This window comes from Balaenoptera borealis (assembly GCF_965194805.1).
Source record: "Balaenoptera borealis genome assembly, chromosome: 12".
Taxonomy (NCBI): domain Eukaryota; kingdom Metazoa; phylum Chordata; class Mammalia; order Artiodactyla; family Balaenopteridae; genus Balaenoptera; species Balaenoptera borealis.
Window position 1 is genome coordinate 53,516,299 of NC_138869.1, and position 18,234 is coordinate 53,534,532.

The 18,234-nt window shown below is 41.5% G+C and overlaps 2 protein-coding genes across 6 annotated transcripts in view; one reads left to right on the forward strand and one right to left on the reverse strand.

Annotated features, from left to right (window-relative positions):
* Positions 1 to 4,020: 4,020 nt before the first annotated feature.
* On the reverse strand, positions 4,021 to 11,899 carry EPM2AIP1 (EPM2A interacting protein 1). Of its 5 annotated transcripts, none has more exons than XM_082348589.1 (3): positions 9,661 to 11,899; positions 5,857 to 5,885; positions 4,021 to 5,203 (listed from the first exon to the last, which is right to left on the reverse strand). In XM_082348589.1, the coding sequence occupies exon 1, from the start codon at positions 11,766 to 11,768 to the stop codon at positions 9,942 to 9,944; it is 1,827 nt and encodes a 608-aa protein (XP_082204715.1). In that variant the 5' UTR covers positions 11,769 to 11,899; the 3' UTR covers positions 4,021 to 5,203; positions 5,857 to 5,885; positions 9,661 to 9,941. The 5 variants fall into 5 exon arrangements, with proteins under 5 accessions (XP_082204715.1, XP_082204714.1, XP_082204712.1 ...); XM_082348588.1 differs by having other exon boundaries at positions 9,167 to 11,899; XM_082348586.1 differs by having other exon boundaries at positions 4,021 to 5,885.
* A 241-nt stretch (positions 11,900 to 12,140) lies between these two features.
* Positions 12,141 to 18,234, forward strand: part of MLH1 (mutL homolog 1) — a 49,230-nt gene continuing 43,136 nt past the window's right edge. Inside the window, exons 1-3 of the mRNA XM_082348497.1 lie at positions 12,141 to 12,368; positions 14,515 to 14,605; positions 16,798 to 16,896. Of these exons, the coding sequence (XP_082204623.1) occupies positions 12,253 to 12,368; positions 14,515 to 14,605; positions 16,798 to 16,896 (306 nt within the window). The 5' untranslated portion in view covers positions 12,141 to 12,252. The remainder of the gene's footprint in view (positions 12,369 to 14,514; positions 14,606 to 16,797; positions 16,897 to 18,234) is intronic.

Consider the following 18,234-nt stretch of genomic DNA (forward strand, 5'->3'; position numbering starts at 1 on the left):
CTTAGAGTCCGTGCTCTGCAACAAGAGAAGCCACCGCAATGAGAATCCCGCGCACCGCAACGAAGAGCAGCCCCCACTTGCCACAACTAGAGAAAGCCCACGCGCAGCAGCAAAGACCCAATGCAGCCAAAAAATAATAAATAAATAAAATAAATAATAAGAAAAATCTACAAACAATAAATGCTGGAGAGGGTGTGGAGAAAAGGGGACCCTCTTGCACTGTTGGTGGGAATGTAAATTGATACATCCCCTTTGGAGAATAGTATGGAGGTTCCTTAAAAAACTAAAAATAGAACTACCATATGACCCAGCAATCCCACTACTGGGCATATACCCTGAGAAAAATATAATTCAAAAAGATACATGTACCCCAATGTTCATTGCAGCACTATTTACAATAGCCAGGACTTGGAAGCAACTTAAATGTCCACTGGCAGATGAATAGATAAAGAAGATGTGGTACATATATACAATGGAATATTACTCAGCCATACAAGGAACGAAGTAGGGTCATTTGTAGTGATATGGATGAACCTAGAGTCTGTCATACAGAGTGAAGTCAGAAAGAGAAAAACAACTATCGTATATTAATACATATATATGGAATCTAGAAAAATGATACTGATGAACCTATTTGCAGGGCACGAAAAGAGACGCAGACGTAGAGAACTGACTTGTGGACACGGGGGACGGGGAAAGGGAGGGTGCAACAAACTGAGAGAGTAGCACTGACATATATACACTACCAGCGTAAAATAGTTAGTGGGAAGTTGCTGTATAACACAGGGAACTCAGCTCGGTGCTCTGTGATGACCTAGAGGGGTAGGATGGGGAGGTGGGAGGGAGGCTTAAGAGGGAGGGGATGTATGTATACATAGAGCTGATTCACTTTGTTTTACAGCAGAAACTAACCCAACATTGTAAAGCAATTATACTCCAATAAAAAAAAAAAGTGATAGTACATCTTAGCAAGATCAGACCCCCATTTAGATAGACATTGAGGTTGCTGGCCTCAAAACCATGCTCAAGTTGTACAAGCTTGATAATATTAAATATTTAGCAGGGTCTATATTTATGTGCCTAACGGTGAGTCTGGGATTTTATCACCTGTGTATATGATAAAGTGTCTATTTTTTAAAAAATCCTTTGTAAAGAGGTTGCAGGAAAATGGGGTGCGAGAGGATGGTCATGACCCAGGTCTCAGGTGAGTTCCTGGGACGGGCCACCAAGTGGGGCTTTGCGTAGTAAAGTGAAAGCAGGTTTATTGAGAGAGATACTCCATAGAGTGTAGGTCGTCTCAGAAGGCAAGAGCGGCCCCAAAATATGGGATAGTTTGTTTTTAGGGGCTGGGTAATTTCATAGGCTAATGAGTGGGAGAATTATTCCAACTAGCTTGGGGAAGGGGCAGGGATTTCCAGGAATTGGGCCACCATCCACTTTTGAGCCTTTTATGGGAGGCTCGGAACTGTCATGGTGCCTGTGGGTGTGTTATTTAGCATATGCTAATATGCTACAATGAGCGCATAATGAGGCTCAAGGTCTACTGGAAGTTGAATTTTCGACCATCTGGAACCTAGTTGGTTTTAACCAGTTTTGTTGTATCCTCAATGGCTCTGTCATTCTTTTAAAGGCTGTGCCCTGCGCCCCACCCAAGCCCTCCGGAAACCGGTAATATGTACAGTATTTAAACTGTTTCAGAATGAAGCTGAATTCGGCCTCTGGCCCCCGACACTGAATTAAATCTCAGAGACAGAGTTTTGGGTGAAGTAGAAAAGAATAGCTTTATTGCTTTGCCAGGCAAAGGGGGCCACAAGGGCTAATGTCCTCAAAACTCTGTGTCCCAACCTAGAGGGGTAGTGAGAAGTTTTATAGTAATGGTTCAAAGAGGGGATGATCAGCTTGTGGACATTCTTCTGATTGGTTGGTGGTGAGGTAAGTGGGAGTCAGCATCATCAACCTTCTGGTTCCAACTGGCCTGGGGTCGACATGCTCGTGGGTGGCATACTGTCCTTAACTTCTACCACCTGGTGGGCGTTTCTGTATCTGCTAAACAGCTCAAAGATATTGTTATGTGTATCCCTTGAGGGGGAACCGGTTCTGCTGTGTAATTCAGAATAACCTTAGGCCCCAATCTGGGACCCAATTTCTTTACCTGTAAAGGAGTTGGGATAAATGAGCTTTCTATGGATTCTTTAACATTCAGTTCTATAAATTCTGCCTCAGAAGGATCAATGAGAACTCTGATAACAGGGGACAATAAATCCATCGGAACGGTTTTGAATATCAATGGTTGCTTAACCACCAGAGATGTGATAGACAACTTTTGGTGTGTCTGCCCAGCCCAAACTCTTCTATAGAGTCTTCCTCTTCAACCCACCCCAACCGCAGGACTGGGGGCCTGGAGCTGTATGTTATGGACCCCTTTCAAGAAAAATATCTTTCCAGTCGTAACAATGTTCTCCCATTAAAAATATATATATGAGCAGTGGAGGCTGGTGTTCAGAGAAGAGAATGTAGCATACGTGCAGAGGGAACACACAAGATCCATGAGGGTAGGAAATTTATTTGGCTTCAAAATCTGAATCCCCAGTGTCCAGACCAGTGCCTGGCTCTAGCGGGCCTTCGTTAAATAATTGCTGAATGACCACTGAATTCAATTCCCCCACATGCCTTCTGTAAAATACTTCTGTATTTCTCTAAGCATTCCCTTCTTTCCCTTTAAGCTAGTGCTTGTTGGTTCTCACAACCAGAAATCCCTATCAAATACATTATGGGACCCTTCCCTTCACAACCATCACTCTGGCCTCAGGGAAGACATCAAAGACTGGACTGCCACAAGTTCCTGCCCGGAAATGTGGAACTGGCATATGAGACTGGGTTAGTTGGTCAGTGGCCCTGGAGTGGGGTAGTGATGGAGAGCCACGGAGGTGTACAAGGCTGGCTGGCAAATGGAGGGAAGTTGACAGTGGTGGTTCTGAGAGACATCCTCCCCCTTAAATTGGAGTAAAATTTCCTTCCCATTAGTCAAAACCAAATGGCAAACTTTTGCGGGTGAGGAAGTGTTTTGATTGTGGTGAGTTTCATGCATTTATGTCAAAACAAATCAAATTTTATACTTTAAATAGGTGCAGTTTATTGTTACTTCATTGTATCGATACATCAGTAAAGTTATAAAAAATGTGGTAAGTGCTTAAGTCAAATTCTTTCAGTTATTTTATAATAACCAATAATGTACCAATAATTTAAGGAGGCCTTTGTTATGACTGCTATTTTGGACTGTGCTTAATATCAGCACTTATTTATTCCAATGCCTTCTCACCCCTGTTCACCCCTCTCAGCCCCCACCTACCCCTCATGGAAGTGAACATGTAATAGTAAATTGTAATAATGTAAACCAAGTTGGTGAACTCTAATTCATAATCAGTGGAACTAAAATGCGAGACCTTACACATTTCTTGAATTTATCAACGGGGTTTTACATTTTAATCTTACTTCTCTAAATCCCTTCCAGGAGTTAAATATTACTGTAAATTATGTTATACTAATTATTTTAATCATAGGGCGTATTTGCCTCTTATTCCCTACAGAACTAGTAATTGACTTAACATAAACCAGTGTCATGGCTTGTTAAAATTATCTATGTAGACTACAACCACTTTAACGACGGGCTCAAACCATTTATCTTCAATCCCCAATTTACCAGCAATGTCTAGTACACAGCAGAGCAAGTTGGGGGAAGGGAAGGGATAAAGGATATGATGTAAGATGGGGTAGGAAGAAAAAGGGTGTGTGTGGGTACAGATCTTGCAGACCATGATAGACCTTGGATCTTATTCTAATTGTGATAGTAAGCCACTGGAGGATTCTGAACAGAGGACTGGCATGCTGATTTATATTTAAAAATAAGGATCAGTTTAGTTGCTGTGCGAATAATTATGAGGGAAGTGTGGAAGCAGGGTATATACCAAGGAGAATACCAAGAAAAATGGGTGCTCACGTTCACTGACAGACAGACACAAAAATGTTCATAGCAACTTTATTCATAATAACCACAAACTGGAAACAACCAAAATTTCCATCAACAGTAGAATCGATTCATAAATTGTGGTATAAGTCATACAATGGTATACTACACAGAAGTAAAAAACGAATTGCTGCTACACGCAACATGGATGGCTCACAGACACAATGTTGAACAAAAGAGTACATATAATTATTACATTTACATGAAGCTTTAAAACAGACAAAGGTAATCCATGGTGATAAAGGTCAGAATAGCGGTTATTTGTGTGTGTGTGGGGGGCATAGGGCACTGACTGGGGTACTAGAAATGTTCAGTATCTTGATTTGGGTGATGGGTTCAAGGGTGTATATAAAAACCCACTGAGGTGTACATTAAATATTTGCATTTTACTGAATGTAATTTCGCCTCAATTAAAAAGAAAAAATATTTTCAAAGAAATTTTACAAATAGGGAGATATAACTATATGTGTAGTCGGTAGTATTGTCTTCCAAATATTTCGGGTTCTCTTCCAAGGCACGAGGAAGGATTACACTCCTCCTTGAACTTTGGTGTGGCCATGTGATTTCCTTTGGCCAGTGAAAGTGCTTTAAGGGCTGGCCTGTAAGTGATTTGTCAGACTTTTTCATTTCCCAAAATGAGTAGCCACACCATACATGACAACTGCTTGGTCAGCCTGAGTCCTAGAATGAGGACCACTTAGAGCAGGATCAGTGAACATTTTCTGTAAAGGGTCACACAGTAAATATTTTAGACTTTGTGGGCCAGACACTTTCTTCCACAACTAAGCGACTCTGACACTGTAGAGCAAAAGCAGCCAGACAATACATAAACAAACGGGCAAGGGTATTTTCCAATAAAACTTTATTTACAGAAACAGGCAGCAGGACAGATTTTGCCCATGGCCATAGTTCTTCAATCCCTGACTTAGAGCAAAGCCCCTAGCCAAGCTACAAGAGAAAAGCTGGGATTTTGGGGTTGTTACCGCACAGCAACCTAGCCCATTCTGATACAGAAACTGGTTCTGTTTTCGAAAAACCTAGCGTACTGAACATTGGCTTAGTTGGCAGGCATTCAGGAATTGCTAGTGGAAGATGGAAGAAATAACTTATGCAGGGGCGATGCATGTTAATGGAGTGATGAAACTGTCCCGAGAGAATCTGGAAGGCAGAGAATCTATCCTTTACTCAAGAAAAAAAAAAAAAGACAAGAAAACAAAATATGTTATGGTTGCTGTTGGCCCCATTTGACAAAATAGACAGGAAAGAGATGAACTCAGAAAAGAATTCATCAGTTTGCAAGCAAAAAAGCAAGGGAATAAAGAGAGTTCACAAACTCAAGTACTTACTGGGTAGGAAGAGGCTACTTCTCAATTACAAAGAGATAAAAGCGAGAAATCCTATACGCCAAAGGTTGACTAAAACCCACTTTTGCAGCAAGGATCAAATCACTGGATGACTATCACACCTACTGTTAAAACCTCTGAATTAATTAATGGGCCTCAGATTAAAAGTCCAACGAAGAGTGTAACACTGGTTAATCCCTTAAACTGGAAAAAAATGGCTCAGGGAAAAAGAGACTAAGGGTATGGGTCTCCCACAAAGCCTGAAAGCCCAAGTTACCCAGAAAGTAAGTTCAGAGAGGCATGTGAACAAGAAAGCAAAGAAACATAGCAAATCTAAGAAGTACACATTGACCAGATGTCACTTTCGGGTTACCTTCCTTGGGGAGGTGATGAGGACATTCTGCAGGTAGGAAAGCAAGTGAACTGAATATCTAGTGACCAGAAGGGCTGACTGAGTCATTCTTCTAACATTTTGTTAAATTTACTTACTTTAAAATCCCAGAAGAGCCAGAAATTATCTGTAAAGGAAAAGAGCAAGTAAATAAGATGCCATTTTCTCCTAGGGTTGATGCTTACAGAAGGAAAATGGATATTAACTCTTAAGTAGCATTATCTTTTTCCAATACTGAATGCAACTTTTTAATTACTGAGGTATTGTTTTAGTCCACTAAATAGTTGTCCAATCTTTCTCATCCAGGTTCCTTTGCAAGCCTCCCTTTAGAAATTAAAAAAAAAAAAAATTAAGACTTCTACATCAAGGAGGTAAAGACAATATTACATGGCGGATTTATGTGAGTATACTCAGCTTTACTACTTACGTTTACTAAGGCAAACTGCAATCTAAGTGGTTTTCCTCAACAACATTCACATAGTAAATATTTGAACCACACACCAAGCACTGAACTAAATTCTAGGAATACAATTCCCTAGTCACAAAGAACTTAGTTTCATTTCTTGATTTGTAATATGTGGATAACAATTACCCAGCAAGCAGGTACGGCAGGACCACTGTGAAGGTCAAAGGAGACTATGAAAGGGCTGCAAAGGTCGTAAAGTACTATACAAGTATTTATTCATCCAAACATTTATTGAAATGTCAGGCATTGTGCTAAGCACTAGATATAGCAGTGCGCAAGCATATATATGGTCCCAGCCCTTGTGAAGCTTACAGTCTAGCACTGATCAATAAGAAGGAACAACAAAGTGTGCTAAGTATATGGCTGGGGAAGAACAGGGTATTTAGGGAGTGCACAGTAGGGGCACCTAGTCTAGAGGGTATTGATGAAGGCTTCCTAGAGGAAGTGGCATATAAACTGAAACTTGAACAGGCTTATCCCAAGAGCAGTGGTGAAAGCAGAGGAGTGATATGACCAGATACGTCTTTTGGAACAATCTGGCTGCAGTGTGAAAGGGCTCACAACCAGAGAAATGGAGCCTGAGAAGGCCAGTGCTATAACTTAGGTAGGTTGATGGCCTTGATCAGGATAGTAGCATTGTAGAATCAAGAAAAGTTTAGGCAACAGACTTAACAGAAAGGTGTGTGTGAGTGGATGTGATGGATGAAGAGGGAAAAGTCATGGCTAACTGGGTTTGGGGCTTGGGTCAGGGCAACTGAATGGTTGGCAGTGGTGGTGCCATTTACTGAGAGAGGGACCAGGAAAGGAGGAGCAGGTCTGGGGGGCAAGGTCAAGGACATGTTGTGGTACCTATGAGACAGCAAAGTGGACTTAAGTTAGCAATTAGATATAGGAATCAGGAAAGGTCTAGAAAGGAGATATGAATTTGGGAGTCATTTGCGTAAAGTTGGTAAGTGAAGCCATGAAAGAAAAAAGAGATCAGCTATGGAGATGATGTAGAATAAGACAGCTTAAAACCAAATTTAAAAATCCCAAGGACACAGATGTTTAAGGGAAAGAGGTGCGTGCAAAGAAGACTGAGAAAGCAACTTGGAGATGATATCTCCCTGAAGCCAAACTAAACAAGTATTTAATGAAGGGTGGCCAGTGGTGTAAAGAGGGTAGGAATATTGACAAGGACTTAGTAAGCTTGGTAGAGCAGTCTCAGCAGCAATATGGGAGAGTGGAAACACAGACAAATCTTTTAAGAAAACTAGTAGGAATGGGAGATATGGGGACATAGAGTTTTTTTAAAAATAGTACTTATTTTAACTATATTCACTGATACAACAGGACTAGTAACAACTATTTTATAAAAAGAAATTTTTAAAGACTGCCATGCAGCTACAGAATTACTTAGTACAGAAAACAGTAAAATACACACTTTGTTTTTCTTTTTTACAAAGATTAGTTTATGGTAATTCTCTATTGTTCAGGGTGAATTTAAAATTCTTAGCTTATGCCTCCCCGACATTCACTGACTATATAACTAATCTTATTATTACCTTAAGCAAAATATATAGTGGAACTTCACAAAATGTACAAGAGTTCAATATTTAAGGAACTGGGGTTAGAAAGCAGAAGCAGCTTTCAGGTCTTCCAATTATCCTTTCAATAAAGCACCTGCCACGAAAGACAATACTCCAAACTATTGGGAAATTACCGGTAGATTTTTGTTGTTGTTGTTTGGTTTTTCACTATGTTGTTTTTCCAGATATTTAAGTTTACTTCCTGTTAACCCAAATCTTAACTTGACCCTTCTTGCTACGTATCTTAGTAATACATTACACATTCTTTTCTGCCCTAAACCAATTATGTATAATAGAACAGAGCCCTTTAATCTGGTTCAATACCAATTACTGATTTATAAATGTTATTGTGAGCTACCAGAACCTAGCAAGGCCTTGATTGCATCTTACCAGCCAACTTGGAATGTTGGAATTCGTTTCCCCTATCAAGTATTATCAGTTTTCCCAACTTGCCCTTCTAATTCTGCTTCTACCGGTAATTTGCCCTGTCCCTTGAAATATAAGAGGATCTACACAGGGGGTCTACTGGCACTTTGGGAGGAATAAGTCTTTATTGTGCTGTGCTGTCCTATGCACTGCGGGGGATGGGGTGTCGTTCACGCTTACATGCCAGCAGAACTTCCCTCAATAACTGTGACAATTAAAACAGTCCCCTTTATGTCTCCCAACATCCTCTGGAAAGAGGGCATACTGTCTCTGGTTGAGAACCACTGGCAGAATTTTGGTTCTTGGGCTCTTTATGGCATCTATTTTGATAGCTCAGGCTTCAGTTCCTTCTAAATTCTTGTTTGTATTCTGGTTCCTTGAATTTGCTGAATTATTGGCCACACAAAAATTCATTACAATAGTTAAGACAGGACTTGAACACAAGTTTTCAAATTGTACTTGAGAGGATCTCTAAGTTGGGTCCTCTTCTTAAATCATTTCACATATTTGGCTTTACTGTAAGATTTCCTTTTCATCGTTAACATAAGTTTGAAAATTACTGTTTTAGCACAAAGCAGATGTCTCACTTAGAAATACGAAGTGCTACAATCTGTAAATAAAGCTGCTTCTTGAGAGTTAAATATTTCCACTTGTGCACTGTCTTAAATACACAATGTGTGGGATAGTGTCAAATTTATAATAAATCCATTTCCAGCAACAAACAACATTTGATATTATATCACTTTAAAATAAAGGGTTTCCTTTAAGCAGGATTTCTTTATAAAGCTGCAACACTCATGCAGATAGGACAAATTAGCTAAAATATCTCACACCTCCTGATCCTGGGATGCAAACATCTTTTTTTCCTCATCCTTTTTTGACAGGGCCAAACTGTCTAGAGTAGAAAAAAGAATTACTAGTGGGCAACCCCTAAGAGTCTATACTTACCGTAGTCCTTTAGTAGGCAAGCTCATAAAACAGCACCCAATTGTGAAAAATTCAGGGGAAACCTCCAAAAATTGGTTAGTCTGATCTCCAGACTGCAGGAAGCCTCCTAAACTAGCAATTAAAAAAAAATTCTTGCTCCTCTGACTAAAATTTTACGTGCTTATTTTCTGTATTAGTAATATCATTATCGCTAGGGCGGGTGGGAGGGAGGTGAGAAGGAGGAAATATGTCAATATTTACTTTGACTCAGAAATATGTCTAAAAAAAATAGTCTCAAACATTCTGATAGTTCGACAAAATACCTCCACTGTATGTACGTTCCTCCTTTTCAGAAAATTCTGCACTTGCTATGTGAGTTTCTGCAAACTGGCTCAAACATATATTTAAGTAGTTGATAATTTCCGACTATATGCATCAGAATTTTAACACTTTGTTAAAATAAGAGCTAAAGTTTCTTCGAACCACCTTAAAAACAGACTTCTAATTCAACTCACATTATTAGTACTAAATGTCTTTAAAAACAGTTATATCATAAAAGCAAAAGATAATGACTTTGCCATCAAATTAAGTTTTAAAAAAAGGTCTGCATGTTTCAGTCCCATGCTGCCTCTTGAGATGGAAAAAAAAATATGTCTGAAGAATTTGAATTGTGATTAATTTGGATGAATAATGTGGTGCTTTCCCACAATCCAAATTAGTAAACTTGAAAATCAAACAGATGTTTGCTTTTAGAATTGGATTCTTGCTGAGTGTTTCAATGTTGTACTACAAAAGTTTATGGATTTGATTCATTTCTTCCTCTCACAAGATCATCCCAAAGCGGCTCTATTTCAGTGGTGGCAATCCGAAACAGGGCATGGAGGTGTTCGTCTGTCAATGGCTGGCTCAAAGTGTGTTGGTTTCGAGTCAAATATGAAAAAGCCTTTTCACAGATTTTGCTACTATCAAACAAGGATGCCACCTTACAGGCAACCCCTTTGATAATCGGATAAGATTCAGCAGACAATCCAGCATAGAACTGCCCTAAGTCTTTGGTTCTGTATTCGTTCCAAAGGTTAGTATTTGCCTGAAGTTTTGTTAGCTCCACCCTTACTGAAATAGGTGCATATTCAGGTTTAAAGCTAAATGGATTTGCAAAAAGCTCTAAGTCCTTTTTAATGAACTTGAGGTCCTTGAAATGTCTCTCAAACTCTTTTTGTAGGCGACAGATCACCACTCGATACCTATCAGGATCGAGTATTTTTTCGTCTTCTTGAAGATGCCCTTTAAGCTCATCAACAACTTGGCTCAAGGTGGCAAAGTGTGTTAGATTTTTTTCCTCGATATGTCTCTGAAGTAAATTCAGCTTCACTTCAAAGGCACAAATATGGTCAAAGGCAGCAGCAGCAAAGACTTTACTCACTCTCAATAGTTCGCTGAGTTCTCGAAGGTGGTCCATAATATCCACCAAGAAGCCAAAGTCACAAAGCCATTCCTTGTCTGTGAAATGGACCGTTGTTGCCCCTATCGAAACCAAGAATGTTTTTATCTCTTTTCTTAAGGAAAATATTAGTTTTAAAGTCTTTCCTTTTCTAAGCCAATTATTCAGACAGCGTCCATTAACCCTTTCACCGTGCTCTGATTCTGATTCAGTTAGTAAAGCCTGAAATTCCGGCCGCCTAACGCCTCTGGTCTTAATCAAAACTATCCATTCAGATATGGCATTTACGATTTGATTAACATCTACATCGTAGGAGCTCAACAGTTCCAAGTGAAGAAATCCTGAATAATGGATCACATTCCAACAGTTGGGGCTTACAGCCTTTTCTCTCATGTATGACACCAGTCCTGAGTTCTCACCAATCATCCTCAGAGTGTGGGTCGTGGTCAGTCCAACCATCCGCTGCAGGCTAAGCCCTGCCGTCTGCAGGGCCTCAAGGATTGCCGCCATGAGGGCACCAACACTGAAGTGATGAGTCAGGTTGATTATGGTCAGAAGCTCTTCTTGCACCTCCAAATCGTGGCCTACGCCGCGGACAAAGACCAGGAGGTAGTTCTCATAGGCCACAAAAGCCTGGTCGTCCAAGGCAAGGGAATAGGCTTTAAAGTCCTTGGCTCGGTTAAAAAGCTGACTGCGTAGATTTTGGTTAATGTCCAGGACCCTCTGCCGCGTGATCTCCGGAGACAAATCAATGCCATTCAGAACGCTTACGTGATCGGGCAGCACATCTCTCAGCATCACCTCCATGCACCGGTGTACAAAGTCCCCCTCGCCCCAGCCGCAACCCTTCAAGGCCAAGAGGCGGGCGAGCCCGAGACCTGCACGAGCAGCTCTCTCCTCCGGAGTGAGCGGGGCGGCCTCGGGCAAGTCGCCCTGACGCAGACGCTCCACCAGGGCCGCGCGCTCGCCCTCCGCCACATACCGCTCGTAATAGTCGTGCTCGGCCTCGTAGTGGTGCCTGACGTCGGGTTCGCCGGTGGCTACGACCAGGCGGCGACACACCAGGCACAGGGCGCCCTCGCCCTCCGGAGGCTCCACCACTAGGTACCGCTGGGTCCACTCGGCCCGGAACCCCCGAGACTCGTCGATTTCCATTTTGCTCCTCTTGGGCGTCATCCACATTTCACGGGATGCCACAGGAGCTGGGCCGACCTCCGGGAGGCCGCAAGGAGAGGGGAGGAGCAGGAGCGAGCCCCAAGCGCCTCCTCCACTCTGCGCCAGATCACCCCAGCTGGGGACACCAACCTGCGGCTCCGACACCTCCGTTCCTATTGGCTGGAGATTTCGTATTCCTCAGCCCCAGACATGAGCCAATAGGAAGAGTGGACAGCGATTTTTAGTGCGCAGGCGCACATCCTTCTAGCTGCAAAGTGGACTGAAGCCGCTTTAGGGCGGGACTAAGAGAACCGGAACTCACGGACTTGACTGGCATTCAAGCTGCCCAATCAATAGCTCAGTGGCCCGGAAACGGCGCTACCGCTAGAGGGTGGGGCAGGACGGCGTCAGCCGAGTAGATGGAAAGATGTGGGCACGAATCTCTAAAGGGATTGGCTGAAGGCACTTCCAGTTAGCTTCTCGCCGTGACTGGGGCTCCTCTGGCGCCAAAATGTCGCTGGTAGCGGGGGTTATCCGGCGGCTGGACGAGACAGTGGTGAACCGCATCGCGGCAGGGGAAGTTATCCAGCGCCCGGCTAATGCCATCAAGGAGATGATTGAGAACTGGTACGAAGGGAGTCAAGGCTTCCTTAGAGGCTACGACTTAACGGGCCGATGCTCAGGATAGGGCGGACACGCCTCCCTGCCCAGAGCCAAGGCGTGTGCGGCGCAGGGCCGCGGCGGCGGAGGCCGGGGGTCTTGCCTTCGCCCCTCATGGGTCCTCGAGCGTCCTCGCGAGACTTTAGGGTTGTTGCGGGGCAAGGAGAGGGTTACGCAATATTTTCATGTTGCCATTAAGAGAAGTCCTTTAAAAATTATATATGCGGACGGTGCAGATTTTTAAATGTATAAAAATTTTATAATTTAAAAAGGGAAAAAAACTTGCTTCATCCTTCAGAGGGTACTATGTGTTATCAGTTTCTTGCTTATTCCAGAAGTCATCCATCTACATTCAGAAGTACAATTCATTTTGAGTTTTATTCTAAATAAATTGCTGGGATTTTAGGAGAGGACGGTGGACTTGGGGTTTAACTTGTGATTTCCCTATTGCCAAGTGATTGACCCCACTTAGGATTTTCCTGCCCTTTACTTTTTGCGGGGTCACTTCGAAGATATCTGATTTTATGGATTCTGAAGTTTAGAACTGTCACACAAACCTTGTGGAAGGAAGAGATTAAAAACGTGGAAAGAAAGTTGGGTGTAAACTGTAAACTTTAAAAAGGGCAGAGGCTCATAATGTCCCTAAACGTTATGTCAGATCCTTTGTGTTAAAATGCATTGATGTTAATAAAATCTATACGTTAAAAGGAAAAAAATGTCCCAGCGAAGATTGGTAGGTTTGTAAAGGGATTGTTGTGAAAACACAAACAACCATTGTGGGTAATGGGACTGAAAGAAGAGTGGGTCTGAAAGGACCACTGAGAGAAAGGAAGAGAATTAGAAGGTAGACAAAAGAAGGAACTGGGAGACTGGGGACGGTTTCTCCTTTTGACTTTAAATTCACAAAGGCTGGCTTTTGTTTCTACTGTTAGAATTAACTGACAGAACGATTTGGGCCTGTTACTGTACTGTGCCGGAAAACTACAGCAATGCTACACATATTAGATCAGTGGATTATAATTCTCTAAGCAGAGATTTTGTATGGAGTCCAGTTATGCTCTTTTTAATACGTAAGTCAAGACGGCTAAGTACAACTTCAATTCAGGGGCTCCTGAGAAAGATCTTTAATATTTCAGTAACTTAATATCTTATTTCTGAATAAAGAATTTTCTGTGTGAGGAGGAGGAAACTTCTCTTTCTCATGCAGCCTCAGTCTGGATTTATTTTCTCTAGCTCTGTAGGTGCTCTATGCTTGTAGGTTACTCTTTGAAGGAATGAAAAGATGTGTTCACTTCTTAAAGAACTTTCTGCACTGCCATTTTTTCTTTCCCCCAACATAAATATATTTGCATAAAGAAAATAGTGGAGAAAAACATTTAGAATCTTTTTTTTTTTTTTTAATTCAGCATTTTATTTATTTATTTATTTATTTATTTATTTATTTATGGCTGTGTTGGGTCTTCGTTTCTGTGTGAGGGCTTTCTCCAGTTGCGGCAAGCGGGGGCCATTCTTCATCGCGGTGCGCGGGCCTCTCATCATCGTGGCCTCTCCTGTTGCGGAGCACAGGCTCCAGACGCGCAGGCTCAGCAATTGTGGCTCACGGGCCCAGTGGCTCCGCGGCATGTGGGATCCTCCCAGACCAGGGCGCGAACCCGTGTCCCCTGCATTGGCAGGCAGACTCCCAACCACTGCGCCACCAGGGAAGCCCTAGAATCTTTTTAAATGACATTTTATAAGGGTCATTTAGGAACCTGAGGCTGAATAAAGTTTGAGTAACAGATGGTAGAATTAGTTGAAAAGTAGGTAAGAAAGAGGCATGTGCTAAAAGGTCCCACTTCTAACTTCCCTTTCTTTTTTTCCTAGAGGAACAGAAATGTTGCTGAATGTCCTATTGGAAATGATGGTTTCCCCTTCCGTCCCTCTCTTCCTTCCCTCTCTCTCACACAGCATGTAAACTGATAACAGTGTAGTCACAGAGCCTGTGAGACAAAGGGAAAACACACTGAATCTTATATTTGTCTGGAATTTGTTCTTATCCCTTGACTTGTATTAAAATATGTGCATTAGAGTAGTTGCAGACTAATAAATTATTATTTTTTGTTTGATTTGCCAGTTTAGATGCAAAATCCACAAGTATTCAAGTGGTTATTAAAGAGGGAGGCCTGAAGTTGATTCAGATCCAAGACAATGGCACCGGGATCAGGGTAAGGAAAACCTCAGAGCAGCAGGATGTTTGTGTGCTTCGTGTGCTACATCTGCAGGAAGTGGTGGGACTTTTCCCTGTTCTGGAAACTTTAGGCTTTTATGGATGGGATTGTTTGAAAAATAAATATTTATTGAGTACCTATTCCATGCTGGGCACTGTTCAGGAGAATAAGGAGGTCAAGGAGCGAGTCATGAAGCTTTAAAGGTTGAGTATCCTGAGCAAAGAGAACAATACACACAAAAACCACGAAATGGAAGCTTGCATGACACGCTTTAGGACTAGCAAGGGGGTTGGTGTGTCTAGAATGGGTGGTGGAGGGAGTGGAAGCCTAAAAGGAAATGAGGTCTGAAGGATAACCAGGCTGAGCATGTAGGACCTTGTAGGATGTTGTAAAATATTTGGCTTTTACTCTGGATGAGGTGTGATACTCTTTAGAGGGTTTTGAGCAAAGAGGTGACATGCTTTGGCAAGTTTTATAAGAACTATTTTGTCTGCAATGCAGAAAATAGACTGTAGCAGGACAGGATAGAAGCAGTGAGGAGGCTTTTGAAGCAGTCCAGGAGAGGGGTGATGGTGCCTTGGACGGTTTGGTTGTGACAGAGATGTAAGAAGCAGTGAGATTCTGGGTTGATGAGGAAGACCAAAGCTCTCAGAATTTGCTTGTACAGGGAGTAAGAAAAAGAGGAGTCAAGAATGACTTCAAGGTTTTGGCCTGTGCAAATAGAAAAAAAAGAGTTGCCAGTTACTGATGGGAAGGCTATGGAACAAGCAGGTTTGGGGGAAGATCAGAAATTCATTTTGGGGTATGTTGAACTTAAGATGCCTGTTAGTTGGATACATGTGTGAGTCTGGAGATAAAAATTTGGTGTATTGCATTTTGATGGTATTAAAAGCCATGAGACTCACATAAAGAGAAGCTCAACATGACTGGTAACTAGGGAACTACAAATAAAAATTGCAGTGAGATACCACTTGACATCCACTAGGATGGCTGTTATAATTAATTAATTAATAAAAAGCAAATATTTCAACTATAATAAAAATTAAAAAAAATATTGACAAGGATGTTGAGAAATTGGAACTCTTGCATGTTGCTGGTGGGAATATAAAATAGTGCAGCCACTGTGGAAAATGGTATGGTGATTCCTCAAAACAATTAAACAATTGCCACATGATCCAGCAATTCCACTTTTGGGTATATACCCAAAAGAGTTGAAAGCAGAGTCTTGAAGAGATTTGCACACTCATGTTCATAGCCACATATTCATGATAACCAAAAGGTGGAGGCAACCCAAGTATCAACAGATGAGTGGATAAACAAAATGTGATAGATACATACAATGGAATGTTATTCAGCCTTACAAAGAAGTGAGATTTTGACAAGTGCTACAACGTGGATGAACCTTGAAGACAGTATGCTAAGTGAAATTAGCCAGTCACAAAAGGACAAATACTATATGATTCCACTTGTATGAGGTACCTAGGGTAGTTAAATGCATAGAATCAGAAAGTAGAATGGTGGTTTCCAGGGGGTTGGGGGCCTGCACCGCATGGCCTGCGGGATCATCTTAGTTACCCGACCAGGGATTGAACCCTTGCCCCCTGCAATGGAAGCATGAAGCCCTAACCACTGAACCACCAGGGAAGTCCCGAGAGCTTTTGTTTAATGGGTACAGTTTGTTTGTGGAGATGCAAGAGTTCTGGACATGGATGTTGGTGATGGTTGCACAACAGTGTGAATGTACTTCATGCCACAGAACTGTACACTTAAAGAGGGTTAAAATGGTAAATCTTGTCATGTATATATTACTACAGTTAAATGTACCTATAGATTTTTAATAAAGAAGTTTTCTAATACAGTAATGAGTTTTGTAAAATCTGTGAGCCTGAGTGAGATCATCAAGACGGTGAGTGTAGACAGAGCAGAGGTCCAGGGATGGAACTGTGAATTATCCACTCTCCGGGGAGATGAGACAGAAGCAGCAAACGAGGCTGAGGAATGAGGCGAGAGAGGAAGAACGTGCAGCAGGACTGATGGAGTTCTGGATGCCCAGAGAGGAGGCTCCTGCTGATTTAGAACTCTTCTCCCAAGAGGAATGTCTTCCTGGATTCAATCAAGAAAAGGGAAATTAAAAAAGATTTGGAAAAATGAGTAACATAATTATTCACTGATTTTTTTGCACCTTCTAGAAAGAAGATCTGGAGATTGTGTGTGAGAGGTTCACCACAAGTAAACTGCAGTCCTTTGAGGATTTAGCTCATATTTCTACCTATGGCTTTCGGGGTGAGGTAAGCTGAGGATTGAAGAAATGTGTAAAACATCCTCCTGTGATGACATTTCTGCCATTTGTCAGCATATGTTTCTCAGCAGGTCAATAAGACATGATACTTTTTACTTGTTAAATATATGCAAATCTAAACAAACTTAGATTCAATTTTCCAAAACTGAGAATTGTTCATAAATACTTTTTAAAAATAAATAATTAATTAATTATTTTATTTTATTTATTTTTTTTAACATCTTTATTGGAGTATAATTGCCTTACAATGGTGTGTTAGTTTCTGCTTTATAAGAAAGTGAATCAGCTATACATATACATTTATCCCCATATCTCTTCCCTCTTGCTTCTCCCTCCCTCCCACCCTCCCTATCCATAAATACTTAATACACCATAAACTGTATCTACAGAGACCTCCCAGGTCTCTTGCTGGAAGAAGATAGCACCATCTACCAAGTTTTCTTGTCCAAAATCAAATGTGAATCTTACCAATACTTAGATCCAATTACCCATATACAGAAAAATACAAGGAACAAGGGAGCATGGTAAATGGTACTGAGACTGGAAATCACATGATAAAAGACTTGTTTCCTGTAAAGTAAACTGCATGGGGGGAAAAAAGTAAAGAAAGGAGGAAGAAGCATAGATTAGAAGGGGTTTAAGAGGCATGTGAACCAGCTCCAATGTATTGATCTTACTTGGGTCCTGATTTGCACAAACTAAAATTGTTTTGAGACAGATATTTGAACACAGATTGGTTATTTGATGGTATTAAGGAGAAATTACTGTTAATTTTCTTGGTATAAAAATAGTTTCATCGGTTTTTTTTTTTGAGTCCTTTTAAGTTATATACTGAAATATCTGTGAATGAAATTATGTGATGTATCATAGGGATATATTAAATAGAAAATGGATAAAAATAGTATCTTATATTTTTATGACAATACTCTGTGGATATAAAGATATCATTCAGTATATGTAGGGCAACATAAATTGTAATGGCTACATACTGTTCTTTTTTTTTAATAAACTTATTTCTTTTTGGCTGCATTGGGTCTTTGTTGCTGCACGTGGGCTTTCTCTAGTTGCGGTGAGCGGGGGCTACTCTTCATTGCGGTGCGTGGGCTTCTCATTGCAGTGGCTTCTCTTGTTGTGGACCACGGGCTGTAGACGCATGGGCTTCAGTAGTTGTGGCACACGGGCTCAGTAGTTGTGGCTCACAGGCTCTAGAGCACAGGCTCAGTAGTTGTGGTGCACGGGCTTAGTTGCTGCATGGCATGTGGGATCTTCCCGGACCAGGGATCGAACCTGCGTCCTCTGCATTGGCAGGCGGATTCTTAACCACTGC